General features: G+C 33.4%; 1 protein-coding gene across 5 annotated transcripts in view; it reads right to left on the bottom strand.

Annotated features, from left to right (window-relative positions):
* Nucleotides 1-19,153: 19,153 nt before the first annotated feature.
* CTTNBP2 (cortactin binding protein 2) overlaps nucleotides 19,154-21,337 on the bottom strand; it is a 176,604-nt gene continuing 174,420 nt past the window's right edge. For all 5 annotated transcript variants that reach the window (XM_074268203.1, XM_074268206.1, XM_074268204.1 and 2 more), the window contains one exon: nucleotides 19,154-19,531. In XM_074268203.1, the coding sequence (XP_074124304.1) occupies nucleotides 19,280-19,531 (252 nt within the window). In that variant the 3' untranslated portion in view covers nucleotides 19,154-19,279. The remainder of the gene's footprint in view (nucleotides 19,532-21,337) is intronic.

Below are 21,337 nucleotides of genomic sequence, written 5' to 3'. Positions count from 1 at the left end.
AAGGTCTTGATGACTGCAGTGTCAATGCAAAAATATTAGTTAGATTGGGTACTGCCCAATCCAAACCAATTAGCTGGAAAATCTAATTCTTCTTTGAAGTCTTTAATGCTATGTAAACAAACAGGTTCTTTACATGTACACCTCCAGTTTCCCTTAGGCATGCAAACAAATTGCTGTTTTTTAGTTCATTTTCTTTTCCTGTGCTCTTTAGTAGCAGATGGGATTGTCTATTCTATTGGTGCAAAAACCTTGAGAAAATGGAATTGTACAAGGATTTCTTTGGTAGTTTGTTGTTGTCATCATGACTACAAAAAAGATTACTGGAAAAATTGCAGCAAAATAAATAAGTGCACTCATTTTCACCTTTTTATTTTTGGTAGTGAGTACACCTGGGGCCTTGCTAATATACTGCCTGGGAAAGCTTGTTACAGGTTCAGTGCACCTGATATATGTGAGATCTCATGCTAATGAGACCCTTTTACTTATCTTGGTAATTTAAAGAACTGAGAGGCTGGGATCCAGTGATTCCTTCCACAGATACCACCTGACAGCATCTTAGGAACTGCCCAAACCTTGGCTCATCTTATTGTCATTTGTTGGAGTTGGTCACTGTATCTTTTTGATAACTTCCTTTCCCCCAGCACCCTCCATTTTTCTCCATTCTTTGCTTCATTCCATATAGTGTTAAAGCTGCCTGAGAGTACTTTCCTAAATCTCTTCCCTACCCCTACCCTCCAACTCTCTGACATTACCCTTCTACTTATCTGGTAAAACATCAGATATGTATTTTGCAGGCTGTCTCTCCCATTATCATATGAGTTCTTTGAGAGCAGGTACTGTGTTTTCATGTTTCTTTACATTCTGATCCCTTAACACAGTCCTAGGCAGCAAGTGATGATTAAGTGCTTATTAGCTGACTCGCACGCATTGCATGACACTATGTCAGAAACAGGATCTGAATCCAGGTCTTCCTAACTCTGAGAGCAGTTTTCTATTCATTATTATGAAGTGAAAATTAAGGCACCATGTGATAATGTAATTGATGCAGGTATCAAAAATTGGGGTTTGGTCATGTGAAGAATTCACAATGGCCATTCTCTTTGGCAAAATGTAGGTTTATTTAGAAGAGGTTACAGGCAAAATGATGGAATACAGGTAAATATGAAATAGGAGAGCATATAGTTAGCAAGGAAAGGGCTTTTTAACAATTAGTGATGGAAAAGACAAGTTCCCAAATGGAACTCACAATTAACCAGGAGAAAGGGAACACTCCATGAGGTCACACTATGCCCTTAACTTCCAGGATAAATAGCAAATGAGATTTAGCACCCTAAAAGAGTGAGTTATAAGGAGAAAGAATGGATACATGGTGGGGGATGAGAGGAGAGATACACAGAGCATGATACACAGAGCATGAGAGAGAGGCACCACATGGCACAGTGGAGATTTAACCCCAGGGTTTGACATAATTTGGATTTCTGTACAGACATAGCAAGGTAGGGCTACCCATGACCTCCACAGAAGGTGGGACTATGAACCTAAACTGATTTCCATCGGTGCCCTTCCCTGCTTGTCTCAGGGAACAATTCTATCAATACTTCAGTCTTTCTCTGTCAACCACATCCAGCTACTCAAGAATTCATCAATAATATGAAATAGATTTGGGAGAGCATAGTAGCAATATGAAACAACCATGACCCAGACATCCATCACAAATTACAAAGGTTTGCCATTTTTTATATGAAATAGTTCAGACTTAACCATAGCTAAGCAAGGGAAAGTCAGGTGATTAAGCAACTTGTTTTGAGGGGAGAAATGACTTTTAAAATCTGGAGGAGGGCAGGACCTAGAGAGTAAAGGGAAGAACCAGGAAGGAGATTGGTTATCTAAAGATATGCTAATCAAGATAGTTTCAGAGATTGAAGTACTAATTGTAGAAAGCCAGATGAGTTCCACCTTCACATAATTCTATGCTAACTGGACAGTCTGGGAGAACTGACCTGATTATGATTAATAATAGGAACAGCATGGGCTCATTTTAGCAATTCCAGAAAAATAAGTTGCATTAGAGTTGGATTTAGAATTCCCATCATTATCATAACTTCCTTTCTTGCTCAATGTTAAACTAAAATCTGAGAAATATCTTTCAAGAAAAAACTAATGGAACTAATGTCTTATCCATGTGGATAATCTGATGCTAATCCAATGTCAATTTCTCCTGGCCTTTCATAAATTTTCCATAGAATATTTACCCATTTTGATGTAGAGTTTTCTCCAGCTTTTTAAATATTTTGTGAAGCACTGGTAGAGATACTTTATCTTTTAGTGTTACTCCTTGTTCACAAAATATAAAAGGTTCACTTTTCCTTTCTGGTCAAAAGTTATTGTGAATGCCAACTCTTGCACACACATCATTCTTGACAATCTACTTTGGTTGACTTACATGTACTTTTCAATTAACATTTCTTTTCTTTCTTGCTTTTTTTTCCTTTTTTTTTTCTCTCTCATTGTTACTTTTCTCTCTTTTTTTAAGATTTTAATAGCATTTTATTTTTCTAAATACATTCACCTTTACAAAAATTTGTGTTCCACATTTTTCTGCCTCTCTATTCTCATCCCCATGCCCCAACACAGAAAACAATCTAACATAATTTAAACATGTGCAATTCTTCTAAACATTATTTAAACATTACTTAAGCACATATTATGTACTGTGTAACAAGACAGAAAGAAGGAAAAAATAAAAAATGTAAAACATCTCACAAGAAAAATAATTGATCTGGAAAAGAGATCAGGAATAGAAAACAATAATTAAACTATCTGAAAGCTATGATAAAAATTGTGTCAAAAAGAATTTTGACACAATAATGCAGGAAATAAGTAAAGAAAATTGCTGTGAAATGTTAGAACTAGAGAGGAAAGTAGAATTAGAAAAAATCCACTGATCAGCATTTGAAAGAGATCCCAGAAGAAAATTCTACAGGGATATCATAGCCAAATTCTGAAAAACCCCAGTTCTAGGAGAAAATATTATGTTCAACAAGAAAAAAGAAAACAATTCAAATACTGCTAAGTCACAATTAGAATTAAACAAGACTTAGTAGTGGCTATACTAAAAGACCACAGATCTTGCTTGGAACACCATATATCAAGAAACAAAAGAACTGGGTTTTGTGACCAAAATATCATACCCAGTAAAACTGAGCACAATCCTGAACCAAAAGAAAAAAAAAAAAGGACATTTCAGTGAATTGCCAGATTTTCAGGATTTTGTTGCACTTAATAGAAAATTTGACATACAAGATCCAAGAGAAATTTAAGGTAAACCTCAAAGGCTAATTAATTTTTTTTAATTTTATAATTATAAAAATTTTTGACAGTATCTATGCATGAGTAATTTTTTTATAACATTATTCCTTGTATTCATTTTTCCAAATTTTCCCCTCCCTCCCTCTACTCCCTCCCCTAGATGACAGGCAATCCCACACATTTTACATGTGTTACAGTATAACCCAGATACAATATATATGTGTAAATCCCATTTTCTTATTGAGCGTTAAGTATTAGATTCCGAAGGTATAAGTAACCTGGGTAGAAAGACAGTAGTGTTCCTTCTCTGGGTGTAGTTGTTTCTATCCATCATTGATCAACTGGAAGTGAGTTGGATCTTCTTTATGTTGAAGATTTCCACTTCCATCAGAATACATCTTCATACAACATTGAAGCGATCTTCTGGTTCTGTTCTTTTCACTCAGCATCAGTTGATGTAAGTCTCTACAAGCCTCTCTGTATTCCTCCTGCTGGTCATTTCTTACAGAGCAATAATATTCCATAACCTTCATATATCACAATTTACCCAACCATTCTCCAATTGTTAGACATCCATTCATCTTCCAGTTTTTAGTCACTACGAAAAGAGCTGCCACAAACATTTTGTCAAAGACTAATTATAATAAATAATATACTTATATATTGTATAAGTATAAATTGTTTCCTTTTTATACATGGAAATGTAAACCACATAGTAAGATTGCCATTTAGTAATTAGGTACTTCAAAAGAAAGATTGTGGAGCAGAATTCAATATGATGTGCTTCTAGAAAAACAAAACTCACATAGTAAAAAGTAAAAAGAGTAATTATCTCATACAAATGAGGTACAAGAGGAAGAACTGATATAGAAGATTTAGATGGGGAAGGAGGGAATCCTATTCTCATCAGGAGATCAGGGTGTATGTGTCTCTCTGTGTCTCTGAGTCCATGTCTCTGAATGTATCTGTGTGTGTGTGTGTTTGTGTGTGTCTCTTTCTCTGTGTCTCTAAGACTGTCTCTGAATGTATCTGTGTGTGTGTGTCTCTTTCTCTTTCTCTGTGTCTCTGAGATTGTGTATGCCTGTTTGTCTCTATCTCTCTGTCTCTCTCTGTCTCTCTCTCTGCCTCCCTCCCTCCCTCCCTCCCTCCCTCCCTCCCTCTCTCTCTCTCTCTCTCTCTCTCTCTCTCTCTCTCTCTCTCTCTCTCTCTCTCTCTCTCTCTCTCTCTCTCCCCCTCTCCCCTCCTTTCTCCCCCCTCTCTCTCCCTCCCTCCCTCCTTTCCTTCCTCCTTTCTTCCCCCCTCCGTCTCTCTCTCCCTGCTTGTCTCTCTTCTAAATGCAGAAAGAAAAGAAAGGAGCATAAGGTCATAGAGAGGGGAGAAGAGGGTAAGGAAAGGATTTTTAGATAAAAACCTATTCATATAAAATCTGGGTTAAAGAGAAAGGCAAAATTGATGGAAGTAGTCAATAAAGAGAAATTGAGGATGAAAAACATGGAATCATCAATGGGCTCAGCTCCTAAAGAAAATGACAATTAGATGAAATTAGAGAAGTGTGTTTTGGCAAGGAGAAAGGATAATGTGGCCTATGGATGAAAAAAGCTGAGAAACTTCATGATGAACGGCCTTGATATTGCTGCAAAATAGGCAACGACATTTGCTGAAAGCAAATGGTGTTGGGAATGGTGAGAAGAAGAGGTGATGGTTTAATAAAAGAAAGAAAAGATTGAAATAGTTGTGGAGAGTTTGAGAGTCCATCAGAGAGAAGCACGTATGTATATTGCCTTTTGAATCATTTCCAACTTAAATACCAAGAAGACTTTAGGGGTATAAAATCAGTTTTAGAACTGAAAAAGAAAAACTATAGGCAAACTCTCTATATTCTAGAGAGAATGTAATGAGATCTGTGTGGGCATATTGAGTTTAAGATGGCTATGAATCATTTAGTTCTTGATGCTCCCAAAAGTAATTGGTGGTACAGGACTATAGTTCAGAAGAGTGACAAGAACTAGTTATTGGAGATTGGGGAATCATTTTCTTTTCTTTTTTTTCTTTCTTTCTTTCTTTTTTTTTATAACATTATCCCTTATATTCATTTTTCCAAATTTTCTCCTCCCTCCCCTAGATGACAGGCAACACATTTTACATGTGTTATAGTATAACCTAGATATAATATATGTGTGTAAATCCAATTTTCTTGTCGCACGTTAAGTATTAGATTCCGATAGTATAAGTAACCTGGATAGATAGACAGTAGTGCTAACAATTTACATTCATTTGGGGAATCATTTTCAATTCCCAACCAATTTCATTTAGATATACTCAATGGAATCCTCTAGTTCAAGTTGTAAACCCAATTTTCTACATATCTGCTCTTTCCCCCATTCTTTGATTTTTTAAAAATATATTTTATTGATTTTTAAAATTAAATCATCATAGTTTTCCCCAGCATACTTCTTCCTCCCTCTCCCAGAGAGCCATCCTATATAACAAATAGCATTTTTAAAAGACAAAAAAAAGAAAGATGAGAAAATGAGCACATCAACTCAGTAAATAAAAGAAGTCTGAAAACATGCAAAACAAACATAATCTGCAAGATTTGTTGGGAATATCCTCTTATCTCTTCTTTTGAGTCATTTATCCTTTATAAATTTTTAACAGTGTAAGTGGAAAGAATAAACACACAAAAATCAAAAAATACTTTTAGAATATATATCAAAATGTACTTTTCCATATACATTTATCCAAGTATTATAACTTTTTAGTTTTTTTTCAAAATTTTTAGTTCTAAATTTTTTTATTACTCACCTTCCTTAGCCATTGATAAAATAAGAAAAAAAAATCCACTACAAATATGTATAAGTCATGCAAAAAAAAAAAAAAAGTTCATGTTAGCCATGTTCCAAAACCTAATGAAAGAAAGAAAAAAAAAGTGATATCTCAATTGCTAGGCATCTCCCCTCAGTTTCCATCTCAAAAAAAGTTGCCATAAATATTTTTATGGATGTGAGTCCTTTTTCTCTTTAAAAAATCTCTTTGGAGTATAAACCCAGTAGCAGTTTCACTGGATAAAAAAGGACTAATGGCTTTTTTAAAAAATGTAGTTCCAAAATGATTTCCAGAATGATTAGACAAGTAAAAGTGTATTCATGTGTCTGTTTTCCCATAGCCTCTCCAGCATTTGTCATACCTTTTCTACCATCGTAGAAAATCTGATAGATTTGAGGTGATATCTCAGAATGGTTTTTATTTGCATTTTTCTAATTATTAGTGATGTAGAATATTTTTTCATGTGGTTATTAATAGCTTTGATTTCTTCATCTGAAAACTGCTTATTTCTTTCTATATCCTTTGGTCACTTATGAGTGAAGAAAATACATTGTGGTAGTCATTACATACATTATTTTCTGGGATCTGTTTTATATATAATATTAATATATATATATATCTCTTTCTGCTTTGAGTCTCTGATTCAAACAGAGTAGATATTTTAATCATTTTATTTACATAATTTTACATAGCTTTCCAAAAGGCTTGTATCCGTCCACAGCTCTACCAACTATGTATCACTGTGCCTATCTTCCCACAATGTCTACAACACTAATAACCTAAGTGGACTGATTTGTCTGTGTAGAAGCTTTTAAGTTTCATGTGATTAGCCATCTGTTTCATCTTTTATAATTGTTCATTTCCCTCATTGATTAAGACATTGCCTATCCTAAACTGTGAGATATAAGGGCAAACTGCTACTCTCCTAAATTTCATAATCTTTGTAATTAAGGCTATGTATCTATCTTGAATGTAGTATGGAATATGTTATAAAGTGCTCATCTTAATTTATTCCAGATTGTAGTTTTCCCAGGATTTAAAAAAAAATCAACTAGGGAATCCTTTTATTAAGAAATAGAAGTTTTGCCAATAGTATAAAATATTTGGGAATCTATCTATCAAGGGAAAGTCAGGAATTTTATGAGCACAACACTTTCCACCCAAATAAAGTCAGATCTAATCAATTGGAAAAATATCAAGTGCTCATGGGTAGCCAAGGGAATATAATAAAAATGACAATACTACCTAAATTAATCTACTTATTTAGTGCCATACCAATCAAACTCCCAAGAAATCATTTTACAGATTTAGAAAAAATAGTAACAAAATTCATCTGGAAGAACAAAAGGTCAAGGATTTCAAAGATATTAATGAAAACTAATGAAAGTGGCCTAGCTGTGCCTGATGTAAAATTATATTATAAAGCAGCAGTCATCAATATCATTTGGTACTGGCTAAGAAAAGAGCAGTTGATCAGTGGAATAGATTAGGATCATAGGATAACATAGTCAATGACTATAGGAATCTAGTCTTTGACAAACCTAAAGGCCCCAGCTTTTGGGATAAGAATTCACTATTTGACAAAAACTGCTGGGAAAATAGTATGGCAGAAAGTAGGCATAGACCCACACTTAACACTGTATACCAAGGTCAACATGGGTTCATGATCTAGACGTAAAGAATGATATTTTAAATAAATTAGAGGAACATAGGATAGTTTACCTCTCAGATCTGTGGAAGAGGAAAGAGTGTGTGTCCAAAGAAGAACTAGAGAACATTATTGAAAACCAGATAGATGACTTTGATTAAATTAATTTAATAGTTTTTGTCCAAACAAAGTCAATGCAGACAAGATCAGAAGGGAAGCAATAAATTAGGAAATCATTTTTTTACATTTAAGGGTTCTGATAAGGCCTCATTTCTAAAATATATAGAGAATTGATTCAAATTTTTAAGAATTCAAGCATTCTCCAATTGATAAATTGGTCAAAGGATAAAAACAATTTTCAGATGAAGAAATTAAAACTATTTCTAATCATATGAGAAGGTGCTCTAAATCACTATTGATCAGAGAAATGCAAATAAAGACAACTCTGAGGTACCATTACACACCTATAAGATTGGCTAAGATGATAGGAAAGATAATGACAGATGTTGGAGGGGATGTGGGAAAACGAGGACATTGATACATTGTTGGTGGAACTGTGAACTGATCCAACCATGATGGAGAACAATTTGGAACTATACTCAAAAAGTTATCAAACTGCGTACTTTTTGATCCAGCAGTGTTTCTACTGGGCTATATCTGAGGGAAAGGGACCCACATGTGCAAAAATGTTTATGGCAGCCCTTTTTGTAGTGGCAAAAAACCAGAAACTGAATGGATGCCCATCAATTGGAGAATGGCTGAATAAGTTATGGTATATGAATGTTATGGAATATTATTGTTCTGTAAGAATGATCAGCAGGATGATTTTAGAGAGGTCTGGGGAGACTTACATGAACTGCTGCTGAGTGAAATGAGCAGAACCAGATCATTGTACATGGAAATGGCAAGATTATATTATGACCAATTCTGATGGACATGGCTTTTTCCAACAATGAGATTATTGATGCCAGTTCCAATGATCTTGTGACAAAGAGAGTTGTCTACACCCACAGAGAGGAGTGTGGGAACTCATTGTGGACCACAACATAACATTCTCACTCTTTTTGTTGTTCATTTGCATTTTGTTTTCTTATTCATTTACAATTTTTGATCTGATTTTTCTTTTGCAGCAAGAGAATTATATAAATATATTTATACATATTGGATTTAACATATATTTTAACATGTTTAACATATATTGGATTACTTACCATCTAGGGGAGGGGTTGGGGGAGGAGGAAAAAATCTGAAACACAAGGCTATGCAAGGATCAATGTTGCCAAATTATCTATGCATAAATTTTGAAAATAAAAAGCTTTTTAAAAAATAAAAATTACTTTTGAAAAAAAGAAATAATTTTCTGCTTTAAGTTCCATTGTTTCTGATTTTAACTTGTATAGTTAACCTTTAATTTTTAATTTTTAATGAATCAAATCAAAATGAGATGATTTTAATGACTTCTGTTATACAATGCAGTTTGTCTAGAAGTGTTTTCCCCTTTTTATTCCCACTTCATTGTATTGATATTATATATCTTCTGTTTTTCCAAATAAATTTGTTATAATTTTATCATATTCTCTGAAGTATCTTTGGTAATTTTATATAATAGTAAAAGTATAAATTGCCTTTGGTAGTACTGTCATTTTTTTTTCATATTGGCATGATGACATGATTATATTCTTATGATTATATTGGCTGGACCTACCCATGAGAAAGCACTATTGCTCCAGCCATTTAAATGTTTTTTTTATTTCTTTAAAGAACACTTTGTAATTGAATCTATAATATGTGCTTTGGTAGATTGATCTCCACATACATTATAAATTTTATTATTTGGATTGAAATTCCCCTTTTATTATTGGCTGTTGGATTTTGCTATTGTAACATAGAAATGAAGTTAATTTTTTGACGAGTTATTTTGTATCCTTCAACTTTGCTGAAGTTATTTATTATCTTGATTATCATCTTTGCTAATTATATAGGATACACCATTATAACAATGGCAAATGGAGATAGCTTTATCTCATACTTTTATGCCTTTAATTGATTTTTTCTTGTTTTACTGCTGTTGCAAATATTTCTAGAACTATATAAAGTATATATATATATATATATATATATATATATATAAATTTCTAGAACTATATAAATTATATAAAGTAAAATAATGGCAATGCTTTACTTCCATATTTTTTGGAAAAAGTTCTACTGTATTCCCATTTTATATGATGTTTGTTTTCAGTTTTAGATAGGTGCTTCTAACTAGATTAATAAAAATAATGCTATGTCTATACTTTGTAGATGTTTTTATTTTTAATATACATGAATGTTATATTTAATAAAGATGAATGTTATATTTTATCAAAAGCTTTTCTGCATATCTTGAGATAAGCATGTGATTTTGCATGTTTGGGTTGTTTAAACTGATTTTTTTCCTAAAGTTGAACCATCCTTATATTCTTGGCATAGATTCAACTTGGTCATAATCAGTGATTTCTTGGCTAAATCATTTTAGTCTTCTTGACAGGAATTTATATCATGAATGGGTCATGGATCAATATTTTACTTGTGATATTGACATAGTTTTTTCTTATGTTTTATTCTTCCTGGTTTAGACATTTTGGACTACATTTGTCTCATAAACTAATTATTATAGGATGCTTTTTCTTCTCAATTTTGAGAATTATTTGTGAAGTACCAGTATTAATTGTTCTTTTAAAGTTTTGTAGAATTTTCCTAAGATTTCTTCTGAATCAGGAGTCTTCTCCGCTATCCCTCTTTGGTAGTTCCTTTACAGTTAGCTCCATTTCCTTTTCTGGGATTAGGTTATATAAAATCTCATTCTGGTCCTTTAACAGTCTAGATATTTTTTTTTATTTTTCAAAGTATTCATCCACTTCTTTGCCTGTGCATAATACATATTGATTATTCTTTGTTACTTTTAGTTTTATTGTGATTTTACCTTGCTCTTTTGCTATTTTATTGCTGTGATTTTCTAATCTTTTAAAAACAGTTTGGCTAAAGATTTAACAATTTTATTAATCTTTTCAGAGAACCATTTTTAGGTTTTTTTTGTCATTTCTATGGATTTTTTTTTCTTCTAGTTGATCTATTTCTCCTCTTAGTTTTCATATCTCCTATTTTGTGATTACTTTAAGTTTATTTTTTGGCTTAAAAATAAAAATGGATATTTAGTTCATTCATTCACTCTTTCTATTTTGTTAATAGATGTTGGTAGGGATATGTTTCCTCACCCCCACTCCCAGAACTGATTTAGCTACATCTTAGAAATTTTGTGGTTTTTGTCATTTTCACTCATAATTATTTGTTGTTTCTATGATTTGGTCTTTGATCCTCAATATATAGAATTTTACTGTTAAGTTTCTATTTGACTTGGGTCTTTTTAGTGATTCCTGAACATGTTGTTTTGTTTTTGTTTTTGATATGTGTGTTACTTTTGAATGAGATGATATATCTAGTAATTTTGACATCTACTATAATTGCCAGATTTGCTGGTCTTTCAAAATCCCTTGTTAAATTGCACATGGATACCACTTTGGTAACTTTGGATTTGGAGGATACCACTTTAAGTCACTAGAAGAGATCTTGTTCTCATTAGAACAAGAATGAGAAAAAGAATGGGTATTAAGAAGGGGGAAGGAAGAGGTAGAGGTAAAGAGACAAGGGGAAAGGGAAAGAGGAAGGTAAAAAGAGAGAAGGGCAGTGAGGGAGGTGGAGAAGGTGGGAAAGAGGGAGATAGACATATACCATAATGAGAAAGAAAGGCACTGAGAAGGAAATAGGAGGGCACCAATGATGAAAACACTTATTCATGATTTTACCTAGGGCTCATACTGAATTCTATGCAGAAAAGGAGTATTCATTTATTTAAATCATAAACATAGGTGATTAAACATATTTCAGTGATAGATAAAAAAGCCAGACTTCTTCCTGTATAAGCACTTTTACTTTTTATTTGGGCAAGAATTAGTGGACTCTACAGTTATTCCTTTGGGTTCCTAAAGCTGAAGAATAAGTCTCTCTTTTTTTTTCCTATAAACATAAAAGTATTAGAATTCAGTGTCCATAACATTAAATGAACCAACTTCATCCCATATCTTGGGATTTCAATTACTTTATTCTACTTTTAATGGAAATGGAGCAAAGTCCAAAGTCATTATAGCAACCAGAAATCTGATGACTTCTCTTTAATCTGCCTCCAAAGTCTTTGGGAGCACATAAAAATCATTGACCCTCTCTGCAAATCAGTTTTCAGAAATGTAGGATAAAAGTAAATGTAGCAGGGATGATTCGAGGATCTACTTCAAAAAGAACCAAGTTGGCCCAGGGCCAATGGGGAAGTGGATACTTCTGAGTTTAAGAAGGTGTAGGGCTGTTGTGAGACAGGAGAAAAATGTACTTCCTCCCCCTGACTGCCATGACTTCCCAATAGTCCTCTTTACACAAAGGATTATGTGGTACTGTAAGTACATTAGGCAAATATTAGCTTGAACACCAGAGTTAGTGTGAAATTATTTACAAGATTAAATGAGGTATCACTCAATTTTTAAAGACTTCAAAGTGAAAAGGAAAAGAAGATGGTATCCTACTGTTTAGGAATCTGGCAAAAATCCTTGTGATCTTACTTTTAGAGAAAACTCGTGGTTAGTTGGCTGGATAGATTAGAGATATAGTAGAGAGTGTTGGAATAATTATGCTGTTCATTTATTGCAAGAATGGCTAATGAAACTGGTAATGGTATAGGAGATGGAGTCTATGTGCCTTGATTCCTGGAGAGATAATTGAGGAAATCAATATCTTTAGCTTCCAAATCTCCTTCCTTTTTTCTCTTTCCCCCAATGTTCAGTGTCTTCAGAACCTGTATCTTGGACGTCTGAGAAAAGGGTTGATGTTAGATCTCTCTCCATGCATTTGACAAGGAAAATAGGAACCTATACAATAGAGCTTCCAGACAGTTAGTAGCTGTGAGAACATGGGCAATTCACTTAATATATCTGTCTGCCTCAGTTTCCTTATATATAAAATGAATATAGGAGCATTTTCTTCCCAGATTATGAGATAAAATAAGAAGATGATTGTAAAGCAATTGACAAAGCTTAAAGTACTATATGAGCTAACTATTATTATGCTATCTATTGTACCTTGACACTCTTGGTGGAAGCTAGGTGCTATACAGCTAGCTCTCTTACCATTCTGGAAAAGATCCTGATTGTTGTGACACCTGAGAAAGGAAAACTTTTAGACCAACCTATTGACTACTCCCAGTCTCTGCTCTTGATATTGGCCATGATGCTTCCTGTTCTTGTTCTCACAGGAAGCTGATCCCTGGTTAATGATAACATTCTACCCCATTGATGTCATCTCTCAAAAACTTCCTACTATCAGGATGCTTGTGTTCCCTTGCCTTTGGTAAAAATTTTTGTGAAATCTGAAAAAAAAGCTGAAATCTTCCTCCAGTATTGGCTGGCTTCGGAGGCAGTTGTGGTGGAAACCTGGAAAGAGGCACTTAGAGAAAAGAGCTACTCACAGAGCAAAAAGGAACAAGCAGAGTAGAGAGATTGAGTCCACTTGTCTTAATAGGACCATATCCTGTGCAGTTGACATGTGAAATAGCCAGTGAGCAGTTCTCAAAGATGCTGGTTGTAAATGTCTCAATGAGACAGCCCCAAAAAATGAACCCAGGGGAAATCTTGAGGAAAAGAGATAGGGATTGGCAAAAATCTCAACTTGCAGCTTCAAGTTATCCCTGCCTTCCTGGCTAGCTGGTGTGCAAAAATGTAAACTTGAGATACAGTACCTGAATTCAGACTATATTTTACAAACTGATGCTCTAAGGGACCACAGGGGTTGAGTCTTGTTACATTTTTTTTTACTATTAAAGTATCTTTCTAATATTTTTTTCTTTCTGTACTTTCACCTACTATTAGGTTTACTCAAAGAAGGATAGAACCTAGGACAAAAGGAATATATGGCCTAATCTCCAAAAAAAGGACATTATTTCACATTTCTATTGTATTTTGACATTTATAAAAGCACTTTTCTTAAAACTATGGAGGATATTGATCAGATACTCCATTTCCCAGATGAAGAGATGATTCAGAGAGGAAGGTGTCATAAGAGGTGGCAAAGTAGAAAGAGTGGGTCTAGAATGAGGATGACCTAAATTCAATTCTGGCCTCAGATACTGGTTGAATGACATTGAGCAAGTCGCTTAATCCCATCTGTAAAATGGGGTTAATAATTACACCTACCTAGAGCTTTTATGAGAATCAAATGAGATATTTGTAAATTGTTTTGCAAGCCTTGAAACTGTTTTAAATACTTACCTACTACTGTTACCCAGAAGTTGCCTAGCCAGACATTCAAACTCAAACCTTTCCTAATGACAAAGTCTAGTTCTCTCTCTCCTAGGTCATATTGTTTCTTATCATGTTCAAAAATGGGCATCAGAGACTCTGGATTCAAATTGTTATTTGTTCAAATTTACAAGTGGTACAACTTTGGTAAGGCATGGAAGCTGTCTGGGTTTTGATTCTCTCATTTGTAAAATGAGGATAATAATCCTTGTGAGTACCTCTTCTCAAAGGATGATTGGATAACATTTTTAAGGTATATTGGCATGTAAATATCAAGGACAATTGCCAAATATTTAACTAAAACTTGAACTAAAACTTCTGCTCACTAGAAGCCTTTGCAGATCTTGGGGATTCTGTCTGTTTGAAGCCTTAGGAGGATTTAGGGGAAGAGCCAGTCGTTTTCAGACATGGTCATTGTGGCCCATTTAGGATTTCCTTGGCAAAGATACTTAAATGGTTTGCTGTTTTCTTCTCTATCTCATTTTACAGGTTAGGAAACTGAGGCAAACAGGGTTAAGTGACTTACCCAGAGTGTGGCAATTAATAATAACTGAGAGGGGGAAAAAGGGTCATACAACTGGCACCTGAGGCCAGATTTGAACTCAGGAAAATTATTCTTCCTTAATAGGCTCAGAACTCTATGTCACGCAGTTGCCCTTTGTTACTAATATGCCCTTAATACATTTATAATTTCATCAGAAGTTTTACTTAGAGTGTCAAATGGGGAAGATGAATTAAAGCACAAAAATCCTTTCCAATAGCCCCTGAAATCTTACCATATTTCCTATTCTCAAGGCCAAACTTGGATATGGCACTCACAGGAGGGAGGATTTTTCTTAGTTCTGACTTTCAATATTGTTACATCCATGGGTAGCTTTTTTTTTAGAGTATCTTTCAAACACAAAGAAAGAATTTGAAGAAGAGTTTGGAAAATTTTGGTAGAAAACCAACAGTGGGAATCTGCAAGGCAAGTTGTTTTGGCAAAGCTGAACAGTGCTGGCTCTGCTTTAAAAAAATCAATGAAAATATTATTATATTTGGACTTAAACATCCCCTGAAGGATTTGTCAGGCAAACACTGAAGCATTGTCTGGACTTTCCACCATGAGGAAGTCTGGGGCCCTCTAAACAAAAGGAACTTGATCAGTCTGTTTTTACTACCCAAGAAGAGTGAAGTACCCAAAATATATGAAATGATACCAGAGGGATGCCAGGTTTTGAACCAGGATAGCTGGCTAAGTATCCCTGTGTTCAATTCAAGATTTTTCTAATTCCTCCTGAATTAAGTGGAAGTCAGGTGTGGTGAACCATTGTCCTCAGAGACCATCATCCATTCCTTAGGTAAGAGGCTACTCAAATGGACAAAAGACTCCTGTCCACTCATCTGCTTTGGAATATGGAATCACTGTGAGAAGAGGTTCAGTGTTTGTCAACCTGAAACTCTTAGCTAGCAAACTCTAATTTCTCCAATTCTGCTGCTACTATTACCCCATTATATCCAATTACTCTTATTTGGAGAGGTAATTAAAAACTCTAGAATAAATATTAAAAACACCTTTATAGAAAACAATTTAAAGTGTCAGAATACTTTGATAGATGATGGTCTCAAGATCGAGAATGTGATAAATGTAAATCTTTCTTAACTATGCCCCTTTGTTTATAAGGCTTTTTTTAATAGCAAGGATATGGTTGTGGGAGGTAAGAGAGAAAATAAATGCTTATTAATTGAAAAAAAAAGATACCCTTCCTCCTTGCTAGAGGATGGGATTAGTGTCTTAATAATAGAAAAGTACTTAAGCACAGGCAGGCAGGTGGTAAAGTGGATAGAGCACTGAATTTGGAATCAGGAAGACTTATCCTTATGAGTTCAATTCAGGCCTCTAACACTAGCTGTGTGATACTGGGCAAGTCATTTAATTTCGCCAGAGCTCTTTATCTCAGGAAATGATAAACATTTCAGTATCTTTGTCAAAGAAACCCAAATGAAGTTATGAAGAATTGGAAATGACTTATAAAGACCAGAACTTCTTTCTAGAATAAAATTTGGAACTACTTTCCAAAGATTTATTTTTAATTAGTCTTTAAAAGTTTATAAGAAAAGGAATAAAGTCTTAGGTTAAACTCTTCATAGTTTTTAATGCCCTTTCATTAACAACTGTTATTCTTTTTAATAAGGAAGTCTAGTTCTCTCCCTGAAGACAGCATTAGAAAGAGAAAGGAATTCAAAATATAAAATATTGAACTTCTAGATGCTTTGATAGGTTTTTCCTATAATGATGAAATTTTCTATTCTTCTCTAGACATTACTCATTGCTAAATATCAGTAAAGGAGGCTGGAGGAAATCTCTTGATAGTTATGATAATTATTATTTTATTATATGATAATTATTATTTTATTTTAAAAAGGAGCAGTTGAGGGATTGCAGAGGTACTGAATCTAATGGTCTATTGAGGGATCTCTATGCATATTATTCCATTATAAAATTGCGTAGGAGTCAGGGTCTTCCTCTGACACATTGATATCACCTTGGGCCTAAGATATTTTTCTAAGATTAAATTGGTAAAAGTTGCCCATATAAAAGAATTTATATACTGGGAGTTTCCTATACCATTATGTGTTTAGGGAGATCCTCAATAGTTGCTAGATATAATTATGTATATATTCAGTCACATAAATTATTATAGCTGATCACTTTGTACATTGAAAACAATAGATTTTACTCTATAATCCTGTGATCTAAATTCATCAAAGATCTATAGCTTTGCCTAAGGGCCAAATGTTAATTTTACTGATCAACAATATTTTGAAATGTCATTAGATCAAACATATGTCTTTGAATTCCTAGTGAAAAGTGCTTGTATCATCTTTATCAAAATACAGTGGGTTACTTGATTTAGATAAAGATGTTATTGAAAGTGCTTTTCTTTGTGGTAGCATCTGAAGGATACAGGTGCTCTGTCTGGAACACATAGATTCCTTTATCTACAGTAAGGGGGATGCTATTTGCAAGCCTTGGGTCCTCCCCAACACTTCATCTCTTTTTGCCCTTTTCCATAACCTTCAATGACTTTGGCAGAGAGTTAGGTGTTGTATTTTTGCAAACTAGTAAGGCTTCAATTATTAAGATGTTGAGGTGGTACTTCTGGGCCCAAAGAGAGACCCTTTTTTGCTTCAGCCTTTCTAATGAACATTTATTAAGTAAATATTTTTGTTCGATGTACGGATGATGAGTCTTTGTAAAGGTCAATCCAATATCAATGAAGCTATATGTGTTTAAATATAAACAATTTGTCTATGTTTTATATCTGTATTAACATTTTAACAATAACTTGACATACAGTTCATTCTTTGAAATTAATTTTATAACTGAAATGCAGAAACCAAGCATGAGAAAATAAACTAGGTAATGAGTTTTCTATCTGCACAGAAAACAGAAAAAAATATGGTTAGTAGAGACATATTAAAACTGAACATGTGCTTGATTAAATGCATCAATGAGAACAGAATTAAATGTTTCTTAATAAATAAATATAAAATCATGAAAGTGGTTCACCTTCTACATTTTATATTCAGAAAATTGATATTTATTGGGAGGAAACTCATGGAAAGCTTTGTTCTTCTAAGAAAAGGCATTAAAAACCCAGGCAAAGCAAGGAAATTAACTTGTCCATTTGTTTCCTAAATAACTAGTGAAGTACCATTAGAAGAACAAAAAGAAATAATAATAATCATATTAGTAATAGTAACTTGCATTTATATAGCACTCAAAAATCTGCAAAGAGCTTTATAACTACTATCTCATTTTATCTTTATGCCAAATTTAAAAAATTAAATATAGTTTTTAATGTTCTTTTATCAAGCAGGGGAAGGTTAAACGATTTACTCTGATCACTCAACTTAAGTTTCTGAGGCTAGATTTGATTTGGGTTTTCTGCTTTGAAGTCCTAAGCTTTATTTACTGAGCCAACTAGTTTCCTCAATAAAAATGCAAATAGGTACAAAGGATTTTTACATATGTATTAAATGGCAGAAAAGTAAAGTTTGGTATGAAATGACTCAAGATGAGCAATTGATTATTTGCATTGGAACAAACATGGTGTCTAATTCATTTTTGTATTTCTCACTGCTGATGCTGAAAAAGTTGGTGAATAAATGAACTAAGAGTAGCATGTTTAAAGCAGGAAAATAATTTAACTTAATAAATGGATATAAGTAAAACTTTTATTGTAATTTTTATGCAATAGATATTTCATTAGTAATTCCAGAGGGGGAAAAAAGCTAGCATATATTCTTTATGTTTCCAAGAGTTTTCCTTTTACTAGATCTAATGTAGATACTTCAAATCATTTCTAGAGTTATTTATTAAATTGCTTTTTAAAATATACCGGGGAAATATAGGCATTTTTCATGTCCATTTAAGAGCAGAAATTTTATAAAAAAGATAACATATTTATTGCATTAGAATTTCATTCTTTACAGGAGGCATAATGCTAACTCAAAGAACTAATTTACATGATACAACCAAATAGCAATGTAAGCAATATAAGAAAATCACAAAATCAGAATTGAACAGGCAGAGGTTGTGGTTAATCAAAATATTTAATATGGCTTGTAATGGAAAGAAATTGTGGTATTTTCAAATAGCTTGTTATTGCCACATTCCATTCACTCCCCATCAAGTAAAGATAAAATCAGGATCTCCAGCTTTAAATTGCATGTACATTTGCTCTACACTAATGCTATACATATTTTGCACCACATAGTATGCAATGATATATAATTTCATTGAGTATATATATACAGTATACAGATAATTCTGTGGCAATACCCCTGAATATCTTCAAATTTAACGATTACAATTTTCATAATAGAAAACTACTTGAAAAGTTGGTGTAACTTCTTGATATTGAAGTTCAATCCTATAGAATTTCCAGAAAAAAAAAGCAATAAAACATTGGCTATAAACAAGTTCTTTACATAAAAATTGAACTGTGGTCCCATACGCATACAATATGTTACAATGAAGCAATTTTTTTTAAAAAAAGCTATTTACATTCTTTTCCCTTGGTTTTTATATGAAATATACAGTTAGTAAATGGTGAGAAAGTTGTAGGCAGATCTATTTGTTTGTTTTTTCTATTTGCACATTTTTGCGTAAGTTCCAAATCTCTTCTTTTGAGTTATTTGCTTCTATTTGCCTTGTATTACTGCTGCTGCTGCTGCTGCTGTTTCTTTTGGTGTTCTGAGTACACTGGGTGACTTTATTTTTAGGTACAGGGAGAAAAGATTTTACTCTTGAAACAGCCAACTCAGTTTTTGGTTTGCTGTTGCTGCATTCTCCAGTTGGACTGCTGCTGAGAGGACAGACATCCTATTGGGAATAGAGAAAGTGAGACAGGTTGATTTAGAAACTCAGCTGTGAACAGGTACAGATGTAAAGAAAAAATTAACTAACATTCACCAGAAGCATTTTGTTTTACATTTATGCTTAATTTATTTTTCAGTTTCTGATTTCTGCTTCCCCTTTGAGAAAACAAGAAAAGCAAAACCTGTTACAAATTGGTATAGGCAAGCAAAACAAATCCCCATATTGGTCATATTCAAAGGGTGGGGGAAGCTTCTATCCACTATGAGTGCGAGACCCTCTAGAGTTGGTGACAGAGAGAATATGCTTTATCATGAGTCCTCTGGAACTGTGGTTAGTCAATTTTTTTGGATCAGAGTTCTAATTCTTTCCAAAATTTTTGTCTCTAGAATATTTTTGTTATTGTATTAAGTATCATCCTTTCTACTCCTTTTCCTTTCACATTTCATAACTTATTCAACCATTCTTCAATTGATGGGCACTCCCTAAGTTTTCAGGTTTTTGCCACCATGAAAAGAGCTGCTATGAACATTTTTGTACATATGGGTTCTTCTTTTTTTTTCTTTGATAACTTTGAGGTTAGTTTCTTGAGCATTTGTCATTTTCTTTTTTTGTAATGTTAACCAATCAGATGGATGTGAAGTGATATCTCAGACCCATTGTCTGGTACTTCAGACACCATTTCTTCTATTAGTGATATAGATAATTTTTTAAAATGGATATTGGTGACTTAAATTTATTTCTCTAAAATTTGCCTATTCATATCCTTTGACCATTTACTACTTGGGAAAGAGCTCTTACAAATTTGACTTGGTTCCTTCCTTATATATCTTAGAAATGAGACTTTTTTTTTTCAGAAAAACTTCATATAAAGACTCCCCTATCCCATACATGCCAATTTTCTGCTTGTCTCTAATTTTACCTTTAGTGGTTTTGTTTGTGCAAACATTTTCGAATTTTATGTAATAAAAATTGTCCATTTTATCTCTTGTGAACTTTTCTATCTATGATTGGCCATGAACACTTCCCTTATCCACAAATCTAATTAGTAATTTCTTCCATACTTCTTTAATGCTGTTATCCTTTAAGTGTAAATCACTGTAATTATTTGGCTTTTATCTTAGTATATGATATAAGGTGTTGTACTATAGCTAGTTTCTTGCAGATTGCTTTCTAATTTTCCTAAGAATTTTTTGTCAAATAATGAGTATTTACAGCAATAGCTGGGATCTTGGGGTTTATGAAACACTAAGGCTACTAGCTACTACATGCATTTGTTTCTGTATACTCTGGACCTTCTTACTCCATTTCATTGATCAATCTATTTCTTAGCCAGTATCAAACTGTTTGGATAATTACAGCCCTGTACTATAACTTGAGATCTGGCCAGGACCCCTTCCCTCCTACTTTAAAATACAATTTCCTTGATATTCCTGATCTTTGTTAGATTATCCAGATCATAATATCTAAATGTAGGTTTTCTTTTCTTTTATCTCTCTATACTATTTCACTTGATGATCTCATCAGCTCCCGTGGATTTAATGACCATTTTAAAAATGATGACTTTCAAATTTACCTGACCTTTCTGCTGATGTCCAATCTTTTTTTTTTAATGTTAAACATGACAGAAATGTTAAATCTAATATATGTATACATATTTATACAATTACCATACTACACACACAAAAAGAGAAGCAAAATAAAATGCAAGCAAACAATAACAAAAAGAGTGAAACATAAGTGGTTCTGAAAGTTGAGGATGGTGGGGTGAATGTCCCAAGATCCCTTTCAGAGGTAAGTTTCTTTCTTGTT

The sequence above is a fragment of the Sminthopsis crassicaudata genome, chromosome 5 (genome assembly GCF_048593235.1).
Source record: "Sminthopsis crassicaudata isolate SCR6 chromosome 5, ASM4859323v1, whole genome shotgun sequence".
NCBI lineage: Eukaryota > Metazoa > Chordata > Mammalia > Dasyuromorphia > Dasyuridae > Sminthopsis > Sminthopsis crassicaudata.
This window is presented reverse-complemented; position numbering and strand designations above follow the sequence as displayed.